The sequence below is a fragment of a genome, unplaced genomic scaffold, assembly GCF_019419815.1.
Source record: "Pyrus x bretschneideri cultivar Hongxiangsu unplaced genomic scaffold, Pyrus_bretschneideri_v1 Contig61, whole genome shotgun sequence".
Taxonomy (NCBI): domain Eukaryota; kingdom Viridiplantae; phylum Streptophyta; class Magnoliopsida; order Rosales; family Rosaceae; genus Pyrus; species Pyrus x bretschneideri.
Genome location: NW_025999800.1, coordinates 2,418,313 through 2,430,523, shown reverse-complemented (window position 1 = coordinate 2,430,523; position 12,211 = coordinate 2,418,313). Strand labels below are relative to the sequence as shown.

General features: G+C 34.6%; 1 protein-coding gene across 1 annotated transcript; it reads right to left on the bottom strand.

Moving 5' to 3' along the window:
* Window positions 1-3,681: 3,681 nt before the first annotated feature.
* Window positions 3,682-9,234, bottom strand: LOC103926839 (vacuolar cation/proton exchanger 2-like). Its single transcript, XM_009335720.3, has 12 exons — window positions 8,916-9,234; window positions 8,059-8,325; window positions 7,693-7,760; window positions 7,578-7,606; window positions 6,397-6,593; window positions 6,066-6,278; window positions 5,584-5,718; window positions 5,276-5,392; window positions 5,143-5,196; window positions 4,850-4,966; window positions 4,515-4,608; window positions 3,682-4,047 (listed from the first exon to the last, which is right to left on the bottom strand). The coding sequence occupies exons 2-12, from the start codon at window positions 8,323-8,325 to the stop codon at window positions 4,037-4,039; spliced, it is 1,302 nt and encodes a 433-aa protein (XP_009333995.2). The 5' UTR covers window positions 8,916-9,234; the 3' UTR covers window positions 3,682-4,036.
* Window positions 9,235-12,211: the final 2,977 nt, after the last annotated feature.

Genomic DNA, 12,211 nt, shown 5'->3' with positions numbered 1-12,211 from the left:
ACTACATATCCACGGACATACAAGTAAATAACAATAATGCTTCATAAACTGAAATAACAATAATGCTTTAGGGTTAACTTAGGGTGCCACTTAACACTAAGGTCTCGTGGTGTTTTATTCCCCTTAAGTGAGAAGTCTTTCACTCAACTCACATAGATGACGAGTTAGATTTCAAATTAGTATGGATAAACCATTGTGTGGCTTAGCCCACAATCTACGCCTTAGTGTTAATACATTGGTGTACTAAAAATAAACAAAAATGTTGGGTATACTCTCTCAGTAAGTGTGTGATTACATTAGCAAGTATGTCAGTTTTATGTGTGTCTAATAGCATAACTCCTGAAATAATAATTAATATATGGTTTTATGCTTACAATGAAGCATCCCCATTCTTGGCAAATTTTGACGAAGTCATGGATGATTTTGAACTGTTGATCAGGATACCTCGATGTGAGAAGAGACATATCAACTACAGGAATTGTGAGTTCCTGATCGTTAAGATCTGCTTCATCACTGGGGTCTCCATTGAACATACATACAGAAGGAAGAGAGCTGAAAGCAGGGGATTCAGCAAGCGATTTGATGCTTGTTACTTTCGTGGTCTCCATGGTTGTTTGAGTAGCCACTGCATCCACAGCTCGAAACTCAAAAACTAAGTTCAAAGAAATCGGTTACAAGCTAAGGGCATGTTGAGTTGAGATGAGTTATTTTTGTGCCCACTCACCCTTCTATTTTTTGCCCTTCCAGGTCCTAGATAGCTGAATCACTCTGTGGCGCGCGAGGATTAGTCGACGATTCTGACATATCTCCATTTTTAACGTAGGAACTTAAACCAGTTGTGTAATAAGTACTTCTCTAGTTTAACTGCTTTACCCTTATGTTATTTATGCTTTGAACATTTGTCACATCCCGACCAGAGCTCCATCACATCCCGGGCTTGACTCCGCCGTAGCACGATATTATCCGCTTTAGGCCCCAACCATGCCCTCACGGTTTTGTTTCTGGGAACTCACACGAGAACTTCCCAGTGGGTCACCCATCCTGGGATTGCTTTCGCGCGAACTCGCTAAATTTCAGAGTTCTGATGGAATCCGAAGCTAGTGATTTCCCAAAAGGCCTTATGCTATATGGAGGTGGGTATGTGCATATAAGGCACATCACCCCCTCTTCGTTGGTCGATGTGGGGCGATTTCCCAAAAGGCCTTGTGCTATATAGAGGTGGGCATGTACATATAAGGCAGATCACCTCTCTTCATTGGTCAAGTGGGATGTTACAATCCACCCCCCTTAGGGGCCCGACGTCCTCGTCGACACACTTCCGGTGTCGGCCAGCACAACTCGATTCGGAGTCCTAACGAACATTTCGAGTCGGGGTGTGTCAACATTTGTAGTTTATGGGTTCTACTCACTACTGCGCACTCACTTTAGTAGTTTAATTAAGTTCTTGTAACGGTTTTAATTTATTCACATTCTTACATCACTTACACTTTTGGTTACGTCACCTTCAGGTGATGGCCAACATGCATCAACTCCGATCGGGATGTGTCATTTAATTTTAAAAAATATAGTAACATACATAGAAATAAAGTATCACATTAATTTCAGGGACTTCGATCAAAAATTGAAAACCAAAAAGGCTTAAGTAAAAGAATATTGATAGTTAGGAACCGCATCCAAAGTCTCCATTTTTAATTTTAGTACGTTTGATCTTGTACATATGTCTATAATAATTAATAGAAAACCCTTTGTCAACTAAAATGACAGAAAAAGATGATTGTAACCCTCCAATTATAACTCATGTGAAAAAAGTAAGGGTAAATTACATTTTGCACATTCAGGTTTATGTGCAATTACAACCTCAAAGCCCTATTAGAAAATTTGTTGAGTTTACCGTTAAGTGATGAAGTTGTAATAGTGAGTTCCACTTTTGTACTGATGCAATTGCTAAACTTGAAGATTAACCCACATCTCCTCCCAAATAAAATTATCTATGTATTCAACAAAACGATTATATTATGTGTACACAATCTCCGGGTGCATTTGTTGTTGTACACATTGTTGAATGGTATATTTTTTTTTAGTTTTATTACGTTTAATGTTGTACACATTGTTGATTGGTATGCTTATTTTCAATCTTAGTACGTTTAATTTTGTACATATCTAAACTACCAATTAATAGAAACTTGATTGTCAACCAAAACTCCATGAAATTATCATTTTAACCCCTCACCAAAACTAAACAAAAATAAAAAAAATATGAACAATTTAGTAATTACATAAACATAAATTTTGTTGCTTTTTGCAGCAACCTCACAGTTAAGTCCATGTAATTAAATAATTCTATTTAAAGAGTTGTTCGAGCCAATCAATCCTATAAAAAAAATTCTGTTGTTTGAGTTCGAGTTGCACCACCTACCGATAAAGCTGTGAAATCTTTTTATTATTATTGGAAAAGCTGTGAAATCTTTCCTAGCACAACTCTTTATGATGCATTCATTTATTAAAAATAAACGTTTTTTTAGGAAAAAAAATAAGTTGTCCCGGTAAAAACATGAAGGAAAAATAAAAGGAATTCGCATAGAATTGTTGAATTTTTGCATTATTCGAAGTGAACAAGCAGGAAAGGAGTCGATTGCTGGTATTTTTTGTCGGATATATATCAATAATCAATGATAATTTATATATACTAATAAATAATAAATGCTAATAGATAAATTAATAGAGTATGAACAAAACAAAAATATTAAACAGACAACTTGAAGATCGAGGCTTGCTTACCGCAGTGTTTTTGAAATAGAAATTTTGTCTCTACTCAGTACTTGTAATTCTACGGACATCTGCTTCACCATGATTCAACGATCAAAGTTAGAATTCCAGAATCGGAAAACTTGACTTCTAGCGAATTTTGATGTAGTTCTCTCAATAAAAATGTTTGGGATTGTAGAAGAAGATTTTGATTTTTTTCTATGTTCTAAATGTCATGAAGATGGATGTACCTATAATAGGATCATGCATGTTCGCAACAGGTATGAAAATGGGATGCGTCTGTTGAAGCCATCTTCTCTGAAGGATGCTTCTTTCATTACTTCAAACTTCATTTGAAAAGATGAGCCTGTTGATAAATAAAAATAAAAATAATTAATTAAATTCGAAATTAATAAAAAATAATTAATTAAAGCATTTAATTTTTAGAATCCAAGGCCCATCTTTTAATAATTAATTATCAATTAATTAGTACACCCCAAAGCCCAACCTCAAAATTAAGCCCAATTTCATTCTCCATGATCTATCATTCCAATCACTATCTATAAGGGATAAAGCCTAGTTTTTATGAAATTCCTTCGTTCAAAGAGATTTACAATATAATCTAAACTACTAAAAAGAAAATTCAAACTTAAGTGAGAAAATAAATTGCTTTAATTAACTTGGTTACGCCCATAGTTTTCAAACTCTCAACTCTGTTAATTATACTCTATGAGTTTAGAAATTTCTTTTTAAGAGTTGATTCGACACTTTGCTAATGAGTAGCGTGCTAGCCTTCTTGCATCCAAATTCAATTTTTTCTCCGTAGATTCGAGTGGTTTAAAATCTCTCTTAGTCAATAACAAAATTATCTTGAAAAAGACGGATTAGACTGAAACTTATTCAGAGAGGACACAAAAGAGACAAATCAAACAGGGATAGAAGGAAAACCTAATATCAAGGACCAAATTTGACAAAGAGGAGTCATTTTGTGAAAAGCTATAGCAAAAGTGAAAAACAAGGGGTTACAGCTGAATGCTCATGCTTTTGAAGAGAATCAAACTGCTCTGTTACACAAAGCTGAACAAGTTTCCAAACTTCTGATGCTCTGGGAGATCACATGGATTTTCCATCACACGATCAAGAACAAAAAATAAAACAAATCGAACGGATCACATGGCTTGACGATTCGTGGAAGAGTAGCTTCCTGTATATCTCCTACCACCTTTTTGCACGAAAAATCGAAGATACTACGTAGATTGTTACATGCTACGCCACGACTCCAATGGTTAGTTTAATTACCATCTGCAACGAATACCAAAAACAGATACTTGAGAACAAATATGTTAACTGAATATCGAGTCAATAATGTAACTGATGTGTTAGTGATTCAGTTTTGACGACAACTAGGAAAAGCAGATACAGTAACAGAAAAAGCACTCGGCATGTCTTTTAACCGTGTACTTTCACATATACTGGCTGATATCGCTTGTGTGCGCTACATATTCAGGAAAGAACTAATATGATAAAAAGGGTGCAAGGCTTGATTTGACACAATCGAAACTTGATGCATCGTGTGCACGATGTGTAAGTTTCCATCAATTGTGGCTTCAACTGTGTGCCAGAAATTAGGGGCATGTCACAAACCAAACCAATTGAAAAGAGATCCTTATGTTTGTGTAGGCCCGTAATGCCCTTGAATATGAAGATGGGTTTTCACGGTTAACAACACTTGCGAAAATGTATAACTCAGTAAGTTTCCTGTGACTCACCTTCTGAAGGATCGACGTGTACAAAAAAACTGGCTGCAACTATGAGATAGCACAGAATAAGCATCAAGCCTTTAAAGTAGTTTGACGTCCCTTCCTACAAATACAAAGGCAATGAATCTCACATCGAGCAACATTGAATATTAAAAAAAAACAGCAACCAAGAAACACTTTGTCATATTCTATAATTGAAAAGAAACAAGCTAAACGGCATGAAAGTAAGAAAGCACAATTCATCTCGGATTATGTAATACGAAGACTTGACAGAGACCAAATAAGTTAATAGTTAAACTTAGAGAAAGGTTTAAAGGAAGACAAACAACGAAAAGATCACAAACCTGCAACATAAATGCCACGACTAACACTGTAATAAAAAGTGTGGCAGTCTCAAACAGTTGAAAATTCAAGTCCATTGGCTGTCCCATGATCCACCCAATGACAACGCAGAAGGGTATCTACAATTGTCAAGAACACAAAAATTATTACCTATTTTCCGTTCTGAAATGTAATCAACTCAGTAGAGAAACTATAACAAGCAAGTCCAACAGAGGTTTGCGATGGTTCATAGACATTCTATCATATGCCAAAGTTCTGCAGAGAGAACTCATTAGCGAGCTATTCAAGTCCTTACCACAAACATGGATATTTGTGTAGATGATCCAATTGCACCTCCAAGTGTGATATCCTGCAGAGATTAAGTCCGTCAATAAACTAAACGGAATCTATAAATTGAGGTTTACAAATCTTCAATTCAAAGCACTCACAAGCTTGTCCTTCATGGCAAACATTATAGCACTTGCATGCTCTGCAGCATTTCCTACAATTGGTAGTAGTATAACACTGATAAATGCTACAGGCATGTTGAATGAGTCAGACGCTCCCTGGGAAACAGTAAATACATTAACTTATCAAACAGTTACACAAACCCGAGGCCAAATTACCATTAAAACAAGAATGAAAAATGTGCTTCACAATCTAACACAGAAAAGGGAACTGGAAAAGGTCAGCACAATGGCAGCTCAGAAACAATGCACCCGGAGCACAGTGGGCTAGTATATGAAGCATGTGTTACCTGGATAGCATCAACAAGGTATCCAGACAAAACAGACACCCAGACAATTAAAACAGCAAGCCAGCCAATTGCTTCCCACTGAGTTATCTCAGGAGCCTCTTCCTCATCGGATTCATCTTCACCCCCGACTCCTTCCTGAAACAGTTTCCAAAGAGAAATTATACAACTGAATGGAGTTGGGTCAGAAAATGGTCCCAAGAACCAATCCATGTATTAGCTTTACATTTTCAATAGAAAACTGAAGGAACTAGTAAACGCTCTTCTTTATGGAAAATAAAATCATAACAAAATAAATAAGAAGATAATTCCCTTAAACATGAATTTTTTTAATATGAAAAACCGAAGCTCATTCAAGATTTAAAAAATACAAAGAATTCATCATTTGATAAACTTCAGCAACTAACACAGCAACGCACAATGTTCAAAATAGAAAAACAATGACATTCTAGATCTTTTGAAAAACTTAAGCAAACTTGACTGACCTCCTCAATGGAATTATAAAGATTACGATGACTTCTAAGTTGAACGAAGAGGTAACTTGCATATGCCACTAGCATTACACAGCTGCTAAATCTTGAAAGAGACAACTCTGACTTCCCAAAGTGGATCTCTGAGTGCGTAAAATGAAGCACAGCTGGAAACATTAACCCCATGACAGCCATCAACAGCAATCCAGAATTCACAAGGGCGGCAGACTGTTGCAAAAGTAACCACATTCGGATGTAAATGTCATGAATCAAGATGAACAACGTCGAAGAGCCCACAGAGCAGAAAATTTCAGGGTCCAAGTCTCAACAAAATTTGAAGATCTACCTTGTTGAAAACCTGAATTTTTTGGTAATGAATGATTCCACCAGTGAAGAAGGCACATCCGAGCACTAAGAGCATGTTGGACAAGATTGATCCCAATAAAGACTGCTGAACAACCCTTATCATTCCGTTCTTTAATGCATATATTGATATAATCATTTCCGTCGCATTTCCAAATGTGGCATGTAACAGACCCCCAACTGCAATCCAACAACGAGCTCACTTGAGACAAAACCAAAAACAGATGCACAAAGGTATAAGATTTTTTGGATCAGTGATTCAGTAAGTAGGTTACCAAAAGGTTACCAAAGTTCATACGCTGAAAACAATAGGAACTACCTATTCATTTTCATAATCAACAAAAAGAAGTGTATCAAGTGACACTACAAAGAACGGGCTACCGGCACTGGGAATCTGTGATAATTTGTTAAGATTACCTGAATCACAATTTATAACAGCTAAAACATCTTTCAGGATGTCCAGTAAACAGTTTAGTAAGCTGACATATAATCAATTAATGGCACAAAAACTTCATTAGACTAATTGATATGATCAAAGTCCCGTAGAAAAACAGTTTACTTTGTACAAGCCATTCAACCAGACACATGACCATAGAGACTAACTAGTAAACAAGTAGGAATAGAGAAGCAAACTGATGCTGTTAAAACAACAACAATAAAGCCTTATCCCACTCAGTGGGGTCGGCAGACTGATGCTGTTAGTTCCTATACAGTCTGAGTCTAATCAATGAGATACACAAATTATTCTAGGGAAGAAGTTAATTTATTGAGGATAACTAAAAAATCTTAAAATATACTTCCCAATTGTCAGGTGATGCAAGGGAAAATATACTTCTATTAAAAAAAACCCATATGATCATCCACTAAATTATACTATTGATCATGACCGTTGATCAAATAATATTGCGTATAAATGTATGGCCCCAGTGGACAGCCCTAGCAACATTTTGTGTCAACAGAACAGTACTGTGTTGCAGCATCAGAGCCAGGAATCTAAACTAGGATGGTGGTAACCTCAGAAAATTTAGTTCATCAAAATAATATATATTCGGACAAAATTCTTTGAAATCCTAATCCTGTTAGCAATATAAATATCACTACAAAAATTTATGAAAATGATACAAAAATTCAGGCTACCATCACTTGGAAGGGTAAAAATTATACCTGTTGGTCCTGTGTAGAAAGCAAGTTGCCTGCACCACAACAATGAAAAACTCAAGAATTAGCCTTAGACAAAGTTAAGAGAACTTAATACTATCCAAAACAAGCTAGCACTTACTCAGTTGCATATCCTAGACGCTCTGCTAAAGGTACGATGCCCACTAAGCTGAAGAAGAAGACCCATCCCTAATGTATACAAAGTAACTGTCAATGGATTAGGAGTGAAGTCAATTTAAATTATTGAAGGGATGTGCGAAAAAGAAACCACGTTGGAACACCTTGCCATATACGATTAGGCTACATCACAAGGTTGTAATGTCAAGTTCCAAAAGAAAATAAAGACATGGAAACCGCCAATTCTTGATTAGTTGCCGGTAGCTAAGACTATTCTCTTCTGCACTTCCCTGCTTACCAAACTCTACTACATTCTTCTCCTAACTAAATGAAACGATTTTTAAAAGATGAATTAGAGATGCATACATACATGCTTTCCAGTAATATAATGTAGCAAGATCGCCAACGGACCAAAGGGTAGCAACATATTGATCTTTGCTTTAAATAAGACTATATAAATACTCCTCGGAACTCTTATCCACATATGTCTTGAAACACATGAGTTCGCCAAATCTCCCCGTGACCGCAAATGAATCATCTCCAAGTCCAAGGCCTCTACTTTACTGGTGGCTGCTGATGAGCTAAAAGGGATTTCTTCATCAGACTCAAGGTCTGTCTTTCCATCTATGGAAACCATCTGCAAGTATGAATTACCAACCAATTAAGAAGAGGGCAGACACGGAAACGTGATTACACCAAAGCACCGGAACTTTACTCACAAACAAATAGAAGCTACATTTACCCATTTGGTTAAGTAACTTGGAGGACAACAATGTACACCAAGTTAAAAATTAGCAAAAAAAACAGTAAATGTATGGTGACCCCATTAGAGAACAATCCCAAAAACGAAGAAACTTCATTGGTTTTCCCCAAAACTGCTGATTATATTTTCATATTTTCCACCCTTTCATCTTTTAAGAGCTATGGGATGCAATCTGAAAGTAACTAAATGACTACATTTAAACAACCCAGTTTTCTTCACTTCAATCACATACCAAATAAAGCTCAGCAAAATTAATTAGGCAGTGTTTGGAGGTTGAAATAAATGAAGAATCAGAACAGATGGCATGGAGTGCAAGCCATCTACTTACAGATCAGCCACATCATCAAATGGCACCAAACCACTTGAAAAGAAATCATTTTTACTAATAAATACAGCAAAACAAACAGAACATATCAATTAAAAACGACTAAATTTATAGATTCTGAGAGAAACAACTGTATTACCTCAAACCCAGAAGCAAATATGGATTGGATTTGAGCAAATGGATCAACTTCTCCTCGGTCTTTGCCTCCTTCAGAGAGAGAGAGAGAGAGAGAGAGAAAGCGTTTGTGTAAAAGGAAGGTTCTGAGAAATAGGAAGTCCTCGCGATTCAAGGTTTGATTTCTTAATGGTTTTCCAATCTTTGAATATTCTTCATGTCCCTCTCCCACCAAAAACTCATTTTCGTGCTTGATTAGATTTAGATATATTCTTGTTTATTATTATGTTCATATATTTATTTCTTATGCGTTGCATGTTCGGACCAAAATAGTATGTGCAATATGTTGATCCAATGTTGAAAACATACAAAGAACATAATAATCTCAAGAAATCTACTCTAAAATTTTATTCTGCACTCTTTTTTACCATTAGTGTTCAGACTGACATATAAAAACATCTTCAATCACGCTCTTTACTTTTTTAGCTAAAAGTAGAAAGCTAGGAGCTTTTTAAAAAGTTTATACTCTAATCATACATTTTAGAATTAAGTACCTAAAACCTCATAACCTTTTAGTGTAATTTTATATTGGTTTCAACCTTTTTAAACTTTCCAAAGAAGTACCTAATCTACTGAAAATGTCACATCCGTTAAGTCTTAGTTAATTTTTCCGTTAAATGCACATGTGGCAACATTGGATATCACTTATTTGATTGCTCGGACACTAAAATTATAATAAAAATAATTCAAAAAAACATGAAGATGAAAAAATAAAAATAAATAAACAAATTCACGAATAAGATGGAAAATAAAAATGAAGATCCAGAAATCTCCTAACAAAGAAAATGGTTAAGAATTCAAACAGGGTTTTAAAGAGTTTATTATTGCTCATGTGATTTTTTCATTAACCAATTTTCGGCTGGTAAAGCTTTCAGTTCTTCTTTATGGGCAGTGAAGATGATAGTGGCCAAAAAAGAAGTTTATGAACTGAATGTTTATATAACACACTCACACAAATATGACATTAATCGTGCAGACGTAGACGTAAACTGCATTAATAAAATGAATGAACTCACTTTTAAGCAACTGAAAACGTTAAATTTTCATTCCCATAATTTTACTTAGTTTAATTAAAATATCGCTTGTATATATATAGTATGTGAATAATCATTTAAGCTATGATATAAGGTTAATTTTTTAATTTCAAGAATTTAGTATTTGGAGATTTTTATATTAGAAAGGTAATAAGTCTATTTAATTAAACTTGTACACAAACCAACAATCCTACACGAAATTTGTGCTTTCGTATTTTGTTTACTTTATTTTCTTGCAAGGGTGACTTCAGGTAGGATTACTTTATTAATTTAATCATCAGGCTCATTTATATACAAGTGATCTAATTATGGGTGACTTCGGGTAGCTCTTGCTGCTTAGTTGAAGTTGCAGATATTCTATATAGGTTATTCCAATGTATTTGGGAGGTTGGCCTTGTTTATTTAATGGTATTCACTGTGATATTTCTAAATAATGGTCATGCAAAATATGTTTGAGTGAGATATTAGTCATGATATAAAGTCGTTACTTTTAAACTTTTAGTCATAATCGTTAGTTGTTAGTTGTTATTATCCACGTTTTAGTTATAACTGATATCGTGACTAATAGAGCTTCAGTTATAGAAGGTTGTTACTAAGATTTTCAATCAAGTGGACTGGTTGTGACTAAAATGCTTATTAGTCACTAAGGATTGCTGTTACTAAGATTTTTAGTTGTGAAGAGTGATTGAGATTAAAAGTGAAGATTCGGGGTTTTCAATGAGTTATGGGTTTTTCAATCACAACCTAGTTACAAAAGTTTTTCGTGACTAAATGTTTTACTGACAACATTTTATACTTGTAGTCACAGTCTTCGTTGTAACTGAAAGCCTGATTTTTTTTGTAGTAGGATCTGTTTCGTCATTAATGGGGTCTTTGTTGAACACATATGCAGAAGGAATTGGGCAAGCGGGGGATTCAGCAAGCGATTTGATGCTTGTAACTTTCGAGGACTCCGTCGTTGTTTGAGTGGCCACTGCATCCATTGCTTCCTTTTTATAGAGCACTGAGTGAGAAGCTGGTGCATGCGTATCTTCATACAAAATGTGGATGAAGATATGCAACATATGAACAATCTTTTGTCGCAGCCCATCTTAATAAAAAAATTCATGCATGGCTACGAAGAAGAATGTTAGAGTGTAAGATATGTAGATAAACGAAAATTACGGGGAGAAGAAAGAGATTGAGAGAGAATCAATGAAAACCAAAATACCAAATCTTAATTCAAACGTTTTGCTTCTAATGCATACTTATTCAAAAGGATAAGTACGAATAACTATCTAACTTTTTAGAATGATTTTAAATTAGTCTCAACCTTTTAATAGGTTTTAATATTTTATAAATTAGATATCCGTTAGGTTACCAGTGTTAAGTGATGATTTTACCAACATTAAGTAAAGATTTTTCTAGCATTAAATGATCAGGTGGACAAATACTAAAGTTGGTCCCTACTAATCGTAGTCTTTAGAGCTTTTTAGTCAAGTTAAGCTGTAAATTTGCTTAGTTAAGACGTGTTCATTTGGAAATTCAAAACTCCAAGATGACTTGAGAGTAAAAACCTGCTTTAATAATTGTGCACATCATCGCTTAACGCGATTGAACTTGATAAATGTCCACCTTTCAAAGCGTTAGGTAATTATTTGAAAAGTTCTAAAAAGTTAGGAATCATTCGGAATTAAATATTAAAAAGTTAAGTAGTTATCTAGACTTAACCCTTATTTAAATATTAAAAATAAAGTGGAATATCATATTATATCTCAACAATTCAAAGTGTATAAATCTAATGGTTTAAGACTTGTGTTAAAACTAGCGTCTTTCTTACGTTGCCACAAATCCGATCCATATGTAAGATTTTTTTTTTTTTTTTTCAATAATAAGATTAAGCGCAAAAAAAAGTCAATGATGCACAAATGCGAACATCGAAGAGCGGTAAATTGTCTTAAAAAGTGGGTAAATTATTTATAAAAAAAAAAATTGATAAGTTTCTTATAATCTCACACACACTCGCAATTTTTATTCTTCTCCATAAAAAGAAAATTATAGAAAATTAAGATACAAGGATAACTCAAAAACATGAAATAAAATCAATCATAATTATACAAGCAAACCTAAAACCACAAGGACAAGGGAATCTAAATATTACTTCCTCCTAAAGGTAGGAAATAAACACAACTCCAAATGATTCCTATTTTATTTCTTCAACACATGACAACTTGTTAGAATTTTAGGT